The 12,794-nt window shown below is 31.5% G+C and overlaps 1 protein-coding gene across 1 annotated transcript in view; it reads right to left on the minus strand.

Annotated features, from left to right (window-relative positions):
* LOC133187519 (ankyrin repeat domain-containing protein 26-like) overlaps nucleotides 1-12,794 on the minus strand; it is a 52,444-nt gene that overhangs the window by 21,794 nt on the left and 17,856 nt on the right. The window contains exons 22-25 of the mRNA XM_061322922.1: nucleotides 12,424-12,537; nucleotides 12,042-12,095; nucleotides 9,470-9,897; nucleotides 891-1,103 (exon numbers count right to left, since the gene is read on the minus strand). Coding sequence (XP_061178906.1) covers nucleotides 891-1,103; nucleotides 9,470-9,897; nucleotides 12,042-12,095; nucleotides 12,424-12,537 — 809 coding nt within the window. The remainder of the gene's footprint in view (nucleotides 1-890; nucleotides 1,104-9,469; nucleotides 9,898-12,041; nucleotides 12,096-12,423; nucleotides 12,538-12,794) is intronic.

A 12,794-nucleotide genomic window follows, 5' to 3' on the forward strand; every position in this document is an offset into this window, starting at 1 on the left:
ACTAATACAATAATGAATATGATTTTTCTCATTTTTTTTCAAGTTATTTCTTATAATTTTAGGAATATATATACTATTTATCCTTAAAATGGATGCTCAATTTGTCTCATGCCCAACTCTGGCTCTACCAAATCATAGCTGGTATGCAATAGGGGGAGGGAGGTTAATTATAAACTCTGACATAAATATCTTCAATTTTGCTTAACCCACCTATGGACCAAATTTTCAAGAAAAAAGTCTTGAAGAATAACTAATAAAAAAAAAACTGGCTTAAACTCCTTATTTCTAGGGTAATCTAGATGTGCATCACCTGCTTGCTATAAACAACTGTAACTTATCAAAGGTAACACATATTTTTAAATGATTTTAATATAAAGCATTATTTGTAAAATATCAATCTTTTTGAAAACTTTAGAAAATACAGAATGATTTTTTATTTACAGTGACTTAAAATTTATTTATAAAAAACTAACATACCTCTATTTCACCTGCCCTTCTAGACATATCCTTTGATTTGTTTACATTGTATCCATAGAATAACTACGGGAAAATTTTTGTGCAGGTGTTCTTTACTTTATGGGCAACTATGATGTCATAAGACAATTGGTGACATCATAATTGACTATGCATCTACCTCATAAAAATTCAAAAGGGAGATTTTGTGCAGGTGTTCTATACTTTACATACAAGTATGACATCATAAGACAATTAATGACATCATAATTTATTAAGATCCTATAAAATCTCTCAAAACTCTGCTAATAAGGAACATTTTTAATTGATTTACTTTTACTTGGTAACTTTGAAGGAAACTAAATTTTCAAGCAAAGTCTCTTCAAAGTTAAATTTTAAACAGGAGATAGGGTTGAAATTTGAAATATTTTAACAACCTGTCAAAATCAAAATCTACAGAGTCTTCATCATCCACACTCATGCCATCACTGTGCATGTTGGGAGGAGAGGTGCCAGCAGTGATATGAGGGGTGTGTCTTTTATGATTGACAGCAGGGGAGGAGTTGAAGGAGTTGACTCCTAGACTGTGGTTATGGGAAAAGGCGGGGCCATCGGATCGATTCTTCTGTCCACCATGGATGTCAGTATCTCTGTGGGAAAAAAAAAACTCGTGCAGGACTCAAATAAAAAGAATGTGATAAATAATAAGTCTCTTTCTGTATTTGCATTAACAGAGAGAAAATGGAAAAGAAAATTCAATATCTTCAATAAAAGCATATACTAGTGCACACATATAAACATGGAGATCGGTGTGATAATTTTGTTGAACTTTAAATGCTTTCTAAAATTAATACCAGTATGTACATATAAAGCTAGTGCTGTTCACTTAAAATAAGGTCAAGCATATGTTCAATAAATAAAATCTTTATCAGAAAAATTAAATTGATTCACAAAATGAACATTTGATAAAGAAAATCTGGTATTTTGGCACCTCACTCAGTAAACTCACAGGCACTGGGAGAGAGAGGGAGAGATTTAAATATTTTTAATATCAAAAGTTAACTTAAATCCCTCTAAGATTAACTAATTCTTCTAAATTAAATGCCTCTTTTAGAGTTATTAAATTTTTAAACTTCTATTAAATACAGCAAGAAAAATTCATTTTTTGAAAAATTAAATCTTTTCAACTCACGTGTGGCAAAAGTGTGCATAAAATAGACCATCAATATGGGTTGAAATTGTCTGTGTCACATTAATCTTAAAAACTCAACAAAGAAATTTTGAAAACATAGAAAGTGTACTGTATCACTTTACTTAAATTTCCTCCACTCTAAATTTTCTCACAGATTGCATATTCAAACAAAAATATTTGATTTTTGCAACATAAAAGACATGGACCTGTTGTACACATATAAGGTCAACATTGGCAAATAAATCTTCTGGTTTGACAGCCATTAAAGAGTTTCACAGTTAAATCTAAATCTATTCACCACCCAGAGATTCTATCTATATAGAAAAATTAATGTACAATAACATTCCCCTTACTTGGTTTAGCAATCATATCCAATATTTTTACTGCTAAATGCACCAAAATCAACATTCTTTTAATTATGTAGTGATATATATCTTGGTCGCATAAAATATATTTCATGCAAGTACATGAATAAATAAAGCATGAACCTCTAAAATTGATATGCAGTCTGATAAAATTTTGATATAGATATCAGAGATTTAATATTGCATAATCAATAATCAATATGACTGTTGAGCAATGAAAAAAAGGAAATAGAGGCAATTTATCACGGAAAAATTTCTAAGCGGATCAATAAAATACAGCACTAAAAAGAACGGAGAAGTTATTTTTGCCCCATTCTTCAAGTTCTTCAAGACTTAGGCTGTCAAACTTGACAATTTATGTCTGACCTACATTTATAAATTGAAATAAAAAATATGCATCTCAAGATTTGGGTTTGATCTGTGATTTACCAAACTGTTATGATCTACACAATGTGGAGGGTCCATGAGCACCATTTTAAATCTCCAGTAGTTTACATATACACTTGAAAATTCTGTACACAATGTCAGAAACTGTCTTCTATGTCAATTCTAACTCCTTTGTTTGTGACCACTGATATTAGTTTTGTCTCAAACATTTAAAAGTTCAAGACAATACCTCATGAACGAAAAGAAAAGAATTCGGGGTCCTCAAACCTGAGCACCATTTTTTTCTTTTTGTCTACAGTGTAATTAGACATCTCATCATTTATCAGCATGGCCTAATTTCTAAATTATATTTTACTGCATGATCTATAGAAGTTGTTTGAAAAGAATGATTCATTGCATTCTGGACTGTAGAATATTGATATTTCAAATGAAGAAAGCCTTGAAAATGAGGAAGGGGTATAGAAAAGCACTACCAATAATAATTAATAAATATCCTCCAATAATATTGAATTACCTTTCCAATAATCTCAAGAAATAATGAACGAATGAAAAACTAATGCAGTAAAGAGAAATTTTCACACTTATAAAGCATCATGTAAGAATTTCTAAACTCAGCTGTATAGTAACTTATTGGTATGTATACCGTATATCTTTAAAAGTGACATATAATAAAAGAGGAGATCAGCTTTACAAACCTTAAATATCTTGATAAAAGATCCGAACATCCAGTTCTATCAAAGGTGTACTCCATAGTTCAATAGTGAAGGGATAACGAAGTCATTGATAGTATTCCCCTCAAGTTTCAACAGTTACTCAACTAATGTAGTCCTCAAACAGATCTAATTCTCTCTTCACAGTGTTTCTTTTCACATTTTTAGAAAAGTAAATTGCAATCACGTTTAAAAATTTTTCGGATCACAGTCCTCAAACTGTGTATTTAAATTAAGCCTTATATCTCCTCCAATGTCCATTTGTCATTTTAAATCATGTCAAATCCTCCCCAATCTCTGAATGTGTCCCTCACAAAAAGTAAACTGTAATCCCCTCATTATGTACTTAATAATAACAGATTGCCCCCTCTGTTACCAGAATTCTAACCAACAGAATAATATGACTGTCCCAGAAGTTACAAGTCTCTGATGCAAACCTGAAGTTATTTTTCCACTGTCTTGCTACATTTAAACTTTGGATACTGATAGGTAATCATTTTAAATCCCGGACAGTGAAAAGAACTTTTCATCGTGTTAGGATATGAGATAGTCAATGATTGTATTGCTGACAGTTTCATGTTTTTGTCGTAGGTGAGCAGCCAAAGACAAACATGATTAATCCATATCAAAGCCTCCAAAAAATATTCCAACTTGAAATAAAAACAGATCAGGCGTGCGAGTCTGAATGTGTGCACTCCTCGGAGCATTCAGGTAGAAAGTAATTTTACCCTGATCACTATCCCAGTAAATAATGCAAATTTTACACACCGCTAATCTCGGAAAACAAACCCCGAATTAGGTAAAACAAACATTGGAATACACTCTTGACATACTATCCATTCAAGTTAAATTCCGGCCTACAAATATTATGTAAACCTAGTATAATGTTTGGAATTCCACCCATGTGTAGACTCTAAAACTGTTTAGTTCTATATGTAAAAAATATTGGGTCAGCATTAGTTAAAATTTAATCAGCTTAAAAAATGAATAGTGAAATTTAATTCCAATCAAAATGTAAAAATGGTAAAATAAGCAATTTTGGAGAAGTTTTAGTATGTTAAATATAATAAAATTAAATCATGCTAAATGTACCTATCTTTCTCTGCATTTAGAGAGAGGTTCATTAGGTCTACTAAAGATTTTTGTTTAAATCCAAAATCTTAATTGGCACAACAGTGACTTATTTAAACCAATGCAAATCTTATCTTGGCCAAGAACCTTAGTTTGATTCCAAGCCTTTTTTTCAAGATTTGAAAGTATCAGCAGGAAAAGACTGAATCTCTTGTATCCTTTAATATATATTTTCTTGTATTATTTAATATGCAATCAGGCAGTATTTATATACTCTCTCTATATATGTTTTTAAAATTGTCTTATGCTGAGCAAGGCTTTTGAAGTATTCATGAAAACTGCACCTGTGTCCAGATCTTGTACATTAAACCCTGTTTTACAACATAATTTAAACTTGCCTTTAATGCTAAAAATCAAATAAGTTCTTTTTTAACAATTAATTAAAAAAATAAATTCTTCACACTTGTGAAAGAGGAAAAGCTTGAATGTCTATATTAATACAAAGTCTTCTTATAAAGTATATGCACAATAATTAAAATTTGGGGAAATCACAGAAAAAAATAACTTTAGGATGTTGTGATAGACAAATAATAAACCTAAACAATTTCAGAAAGACTTAATAATATGAAGTTTTTAGTTCCAGTAAGATAATCTCTACTTTTAGAACCTCCTCGAAGACTGAGACCAATAATCATAGCTTACAAGTGCTGACTTTCTCACATATTAAATGCTCTTCCTTTGTAGAAGAAGATTTCATAAATTAATTTGTTCAATATTTTAAAATAAAATATTTACATTTATTTGTGTATGGCTGTCCTAACAGGTGCAAACTGACCAGAAGGTCACCGTGTTTTTCAACAGAATGGCAGATTAATCTTTGTGCTATGTACAGTATTTTAAAACAAACCTCAAAATTTATTTTTACAAAGTACATGGTAAACATTTCCAGAGCTTTTAACAAATATAATTATGTTTATTTTATATGGGCAGGAAGATTCAAAACATGTTAACCTTATCAAAAGGCAGGGCCAAAAAACAGAGCCACATACATGTAGTCGGTAAAAGTGAACACACTAGGATTGGTCAGTATATGTAACATAGTACATGGATGACTGGAAAGTAATCCCAATCAGTAGTAATTTACTGTGACCTCATTATCATCAGTTCCTTAATATAAGAGGAGCTGATTTTCTTTATTAATGGAATATTTAATCAGAAGTAGAAAATATTCCTAAAATTTCTTTCACTTAATTCATTCAAGCTCATAAATCGATCCTAAATCAATGACATATATAATACAAGTATGTATTTTGTTATATTTCAGTTCTTCATACCCCAACTGTGCTGAAAGCTCATTTATCTGCCTAATTCGGTTTGTAATTTGTCTGTCTTTTGTTCAATTGTAAATCATTTGCCTTTCAATTTTTCATTTAATATCTTCAAGAACCATTTTAAACAAATTCAACAGAGCATCCTTGCATGGTATAGGAAATTTAATTTTGCTAAAATGATTATATAGGGCTGAAAACCAGCTCGATCCTTTTATAGGAAATGACAATTAGGAAATAGTGAACCTTATCAGAGGAGGGTGAATTTAAAATGGGGCAAATTCAAAGAACACAATATAATTTCTTATACAAAACTGTGACTGGGTGAATTTAAAACGGGGCAAAATTGTTCGCAAGTCCAAAAGGGCAAAAATAAAACAGGGCGAAAATAGCCCTGTATACAGTATACTGATTCTTAAAAAGCAAAAATACTCTATGTTGTCACACAGCAATTAAGTGGATAATACCAGTACATGTATTACTCTATGTAGTACATGTACCCATACACACATAATATGTTAAAGTACATTTGCATCACAATACAAGAAAGATAACTCTCCTGGGAATATAACACACTAAGTTTCAAAACTGCTTTGTGAACAAAACCTGCATTGCAAAAGGAATATACATATATATACAATGCAATGAAGTTTAAAAATACAAACTAATACATTTTCTTCTAATCAGTTTACAAAAGACGTAGAAAATTTTAACTTTTTAAGCTTTTAGATTACCTACCATAAGAAAACATGCATGTGCCTGCATTAAATGCTTAATTCTGAACCACAGAGGTTGTACATTGTATATATATGATATCAATAAAGTTTTAAATGATTAACAAGATCCTAAATAATAATGACTCACAAGTGTTAAAGTCTTGATCAGAGATTATCAGAATTAATAACTAACTCAGCTGTTAATCCTAATACAGACTTCAGAGATTTTTATCTACATTACAACCAGATAGATTTTAAAGCTTAGTATACAAAATATGATCACAATATCTGATCAACGACCTTAAGGCTTTTTTACTATAAAATCTACAACTGGCTTTAACTGCCAAAAAGGTCTGCAAGAACCTTGACTTGAAAAAAAAAATAATTACGCAATTATGCTTACTGGCAAATGTGAAAATGTTTTTAAACCTAACAATGAGAAAAGACAACAGAGTGTCTGTTGTGATGGTTTGTGTGGTGCTTAATCTACAGGTATTGTATAGACTTAAATAATCTCCTATTGTAGAATTAATGAACTGTCCCAGTGCTCCTTGCCACAAACCCACTGTTGATCAATAATGCAAAATCTTGTGCTCTGTAAAGAAAGGGCTTAAATACATGTATCGAAAGAAAAAATGTACAACCAATTTTCACCAGAAAATCTACAGATATTAAGGAAATATTGATTCAATTAAAAACTAATTTTAATTCATGTTTTTTGTTTTCAAAGCCTATATTGTTTAATTCATTCTTGCTTACGGTACACGTCACCAGTAAAACTCAGTTTGCGACCATAAAATCAGCATTAACGGTCGCAAATACCAAATTAAAAGATAGTTATTTCTTAATTTACACTTTATACACATTTTTAAGCATGCTTGCAAACCAATATTAGCAAATTATCCCATTGGAATTTAAGTGTGGAATCTTTTCTAAAAATTCTTTAATTAAATACTGCATTAAATACAAAAGTTCTTCCCAGTCATTCAGACAAAATCTGAATGTGATTTAACATTCTTATTGATAAGTAATAAATATGAAAAGTTTACACAATAACAAATAAACGGAAAACTTTCTTTCCATCAAGATTCAGGTGAGCTAAAGCTCCCTAGCACATGAAGAGATATGAAGACATGAGATATATTACATAATGAGCTTTTAGTACATGTATTATTATAATATATGTTAATAACTTTTTGTCTATTATTTATTTAATTGGAGATCTTAAATTAAACTCTAAGAAATATGACCATATTTTATCAGAATGACAAAAACCAAAACTCAACAGCAACACATATTATAAATTTATAATAATATAGCCACTGACTTAGAGAGGATAAAAACATAATTGTTTTTTCAGAATGATTCTATATCCCTTTAATGATATGTTGTACAAACTCAACGGAAAGATGTCGGACAATATCCTACTTTGTGTACACGTGCATGGACCTTACCTGACAACTAGGTACGAAATGAGAATCCATTGTGAAAATCACACTTACACTTAGATGAGATAAATTACAAAATTTGCTTCCAAACACAAGAACATCACAGGACAAACTCTGGTCTATCTAGGTAGGTCCTTTATTCCAGCAGAAGTTCTGGAGAGAGTTTGACAAACACAGACAAATAGAGACTATTGACCACCCTCTAGAGTATGTCAACACACACTACATAAATATTATCAAACTTAACAATAGATCAAAAATAACTATCTATTATCCTAGTGAAATTATCACAAGCACCCCATTTAAAACCTGAACATAATCATTTATACAGAAATTAATTTAAACCTGTTAGCATGTACAATGTGCCCATTCAATATTAAGGCATGAAAGCATGCAACTGTCATAAATATAATGTGTAGATGTGGAATTTCACAATCAAATGCCATTAGAAAAGAGAAAATAAACGAAGTACATGTCTTTCTGAACTAAATACTTCATGTTAGACTGACGTTATAATTATTCATAATGTAAATCAGGCAATTACTGAAGGAAATCAGATCTATTAAGATTTTCACTTAATATATGCAATTACTTTGTGTTCAATATGCGAAATCAGATTATTTCAAAAGTATCGGACCTTCTCACAAAGCAAATACATCTAACACTTTTATTTTCTCCCATTTGGTCTTTCTTACTGTGATTATAAACCTGCGTGTTGTTTTGCTTAACTTTTGCCAAAGTAAAAGCATTTATTTACCTGTTTTCTGCATAGTGGATGAAGAAACTCCATTGATCAATCAACATAGAATACCGTACTATACTACAGCATAAAAAATTCTCATCTGTACATAAAATTCACTTTAAAAGCAGATCAAAATCCAATGTTTCCAATAACTAAATTACAGGCTCATCAAAAATTAAGATCCACCCTTCCATTTTACTCAGTCAAGCATTTCATCAGCTTTTTCCAGTGTACAAAAAAGATATCACTCCAAGTTTGATACACTTCATTAATTATTAAGGGGGACTGTTCTCAAGGGAGATAATTTCAACTTATCAACATCTGTCAAGGAGTTTCATGAACTCCTATGCCAATCAATAATTACTTTTACAATACCTGAAATGTAATATTCAACACTATAAAAAGATCAAGTAAATCCAATACCAAATGGACTAGAAAAAGGGACAGACATGGCCTTTCTGGTTTACCAGCTAGAGGACCTTTTTTTTTTAAATTTATTTTTTAATTTAAAGTTGGTAATTCTGTGATGTCTTTATAAGTAAGCCCCTTTACAAATGTTCATTACAACAGAAAAGATGTACCTAATTTACTGTAGCATGATTTATTATATATAATTGTGCTCTAGCAGATCATCATGGTAGCTGCATGGCTGCATTTCATGGAAGATAACTCTTAGCAATTTTCAAATCAGTACATTGTATTACTGATGAGAAGATAGCTAGCTATCACTTCATTCATTCAAACATACATGTCATACATCCATCTTTTGATACCTCCTCACAGAGAATTACCAAGGTAACAGTCATATAACATATGGTTTTCACTCTGAAATCAACTACCCAAAATAAAACCTTTTTTTTTTTGCTTGTTTGTTTGTTTTTTTCAATGAACAAAATTCAAGGAACATTTGAAGCAAAAATCTTTTAAAAGACCCTTGTTTTGAAGAATACACACCTAAAGGTACAAACATTACTGGAATGAAAATAGATCTCCTGAATACAGTTCATACAGAGAATTTATAAATTCTCATATTAGTACAAACTTGACTATAGCTTACTTGTCATATCCGTTATGAAGTTGTTCTGTCACACTGGTCTGGGGAGGGCGTCTGGGGGAGGCTGTGTTGAAACTCGTGGTCACTTCAATCAAGTCTTCCTTCAAGGGTACCTGAGTCTTCTCGATGGAAATTGGGGATTTTTCAACATTCTGATCATCATTTCTAGCAGAAGCTTCCACATACTCTAACTCTGGTTCTAAATCAATCAGGGGAGGGCTACCAGTTTTCACCTGTTTAACTTCCTCTTTGACAGCCTGGGTTTTCACAGAGGTAAAGCCCCTCTCAATGGGAGGGGCCTGGAGATCCTCCTTGCTTTCCAAAGCTATAAATTCCTCTTCCACCTCCTTCTCTGGGGGTTTAGAGGATTCTGATTGGAAGGGTTTGATGTTCAGTCTCACTGTTGGTGGGGTGTCAGGAGATTTTACACCCTATAAGAAAAACACAATACATGTATCTCATACCCACCAAACTGTCTGTCTGGTAATGTGTCATCACAGTTAACTTTGTGGGGAGGGCTTATATAGGCTATGCCTGCTGCTCAATTCAGTTATGTATTTATTACTAATAAAATATGTTCAAAACAAAAAGAAAAAAAAATCACAGTTAATTGTGTACATCTCATATGATGGCTTTCCAAATCTTAAATATAAATTTACTATTTACAAAACGACAAAGAATTGCATTAGGTACATTCTACAACAATAAAGTATAATGATTCATCTTTATAGTGTGTTTAGTTTTTTATTATATATAGTCCTGCATAATGCTGTGTATTTCTTCCCCTAAAACCAAAAAGCTTATTTGAATAAGCAGGGTTGTCCCTAAGAATTGAAATAGCAGGGGACATTAAAAAAGTAGAAGTGTGTCTGGGATTCCTCCCCTAACAGGGAGTTGAGGGGGAATACCAGAATAACCGTGGGATTATGTCATTATAGGTGGGGAATTTCTCAGGCCCTTGGGTCTTAGGGAAAACTCTGAATATTAAGTTACATTTGGAACTGTACATAGAAAATGGATATACCATATACATAATATCATGTGTTTCATGTATTGTTCGTCCTATCAGTGACCTGAACATATGAATTCCTCTGAAATGCACTAGCCACAATCAGGCATGATGCTTTTAAAAGCTTACTAACTACAGAGAGGCAGCTAAATTCTGAAACTACATGGATTTACTAATTATTTCAACAGCTCTAAATTTTCAAACAGCTACTGCAACATTCATAGTAGCAGAATCCGATCTATAAGCTTCAATTCTACAGCCAGAGCTATTTGATGAAATCTCTGTGGGAAAAAAAAAGGTTGTGACTAAAGCATAAATTTCACCGATACATTTTTTTTAACTCAACTGTAATTTAATGCAATGTACATCAAAACACAGCTGTATATTGTAGTTTGGTTAACACTACAACAGTTCCTACATAGCAGAGAAATAGGAAGCACACTAGGAGAAACTTGTTCTTTAATTTCCTTTTTTTTGGTTGCATCTCTAAAGCAGCTTCAACATTACATATTACTGTATAATCATTTTTTTATGCGATATATTAATTTTGCAAAATTGAAGTCAAATGGCGAAGTCAAATTTTTGCATTATTTTTCAAAATTTGAAATGAGGAATACTGTCCAAGCACAAATTTTCATGGAGATAAAATTTCCTTGATTTGTCATCTAAAAAGGTTTCGTGGGAATTTAATTTCATTATAACCCTATTCAATATATAGTCATGTAAAGTTTCATGTAGCTGGATTTAATTTTGTTGTTAATTGTTAACAACAAAATAAACAAAATTAAATTCCCAACAAATATTTCTGCTTTTACAGTAATCTTTTTATTCAAGAGACTCCTACTTAATACCGGTACATTAGGCAATTGAGCTTACTGCAGTTTAATATTTCCATTTCACAAATTGTTTCAAAATCAGCAAAAATAAACACATAATTATACATCATACAATGCATCTGGCCAGGCAAACATTTTTTTCTCCTTTCCCTTGTAAATATTCTTATTTACCATGCTTACCAGTAAAATCATAAATATAAAAATTCAAGATACAGATATATAGGTAGGCTGGAACTACTGACCCCATACATGCAAGGTAACCAATAAGGCTAGGAAAACCCTTTGTCACACCCTGTGTCTCATGTAAATTACAAGGAAGCTCTACCATACACTGTACATGTGGACAATGTTTACAAACTTCAAGATTTCTTCTTTAACACATGAAGTAAAATTTGATACTTTTTTTAGGAGTAAAAAAAAACTCACAAAAAAACAGTAGAGCCTCCTTTAAATTTTCCTGAATTTTCATAAATCAATGTAATTGCACATAAATGTCATACATCTTTTATATGCAAATACAGAATACATTATATAACATATAATATACATTACAGGGGTAATTGGTTATTCGTGGCTATATGAGGTGTATATGTTCTTGGATACAAGAGTATAAATACTATTCATATAATTCTAAGATCTAAAGCTGCTCTACTTCCAATGAATTGACTAAACCTAACCAAACTGATTATATATAATGAAGAAGGCAGGATACAGCAGGTGATTTTCATACCTCAGATTTCATAAAATCTTTCACATGAAGAAAGCTGGCTTTTTTCATCTCCTTCTGTTTATAGACATATATTAATTCACAAAGAACCAGTCTTTGTTTTTAAAAACCAAATTTCAGAAAATCTTGCATAAAAAATTTCTGTCTATAATCTCAGACTAGTTTGTCTGATTTTTATTTCCACATAAATCATCTCTTATCATGCAGTTAAGTTGTACAGTAATAAAACACATTTTACTCTTTTCATAAATGGATATTTTTTTTTTTAAAACTAGCAAAGCAGGTCAGTAAATGCATGTTGGATCATATGACTGTTAGATCACATGATCTGGAATAGGGGGATAATATAGTGGGGGGGGGGATACATTGTAACTGGGTTTCTTACCCGTTTCTGTGACCCAGATGAGGAGTCCAGGGAGGACTGAGATTTCGGGGACAGAGGCTGAGTCTCCTCCAAAGGGTCCTCAGCAATGAATTCTTCCTCCAGCTCCCTCTCCCTCTACAAAGTAGAATGTATTCACTAGTTCATAGGGAAACATGATCATCTTTACAGAAAACTGTCAACTCCATATTCATTTTACTATTGACCACAACATGAACTTTGGTGTAGTATAAAAATATACACTCTCTTATAGATCATTATTATTTTTGTAGCTGCTTGAATTTGTAATACACACAGTATAATTGATTTTAAAGTTATTATACACAGTTTTTCAAATTTTTAACCAAGTCTTATGGCATAGACTGTGTATGATT

This window comes from Saccostrea echinata, unplaced genomic scaffold (genome assembly GCF_033153115.1).
Source record: "Saccostrea echinata isolate AGI-Se365-2 ecotype Australia unplaced genomic scaffold, CSIRO_AGI_Sech_v1 ptg000015l, whole genome shotgun sequence".
Classification (NCBI taxonomy): Eukaryota; Metazoa; Mollusca; class Bivalvia; order Ostreida; family Ostreidae; genus Saccostrea; species Saccostrea echinata.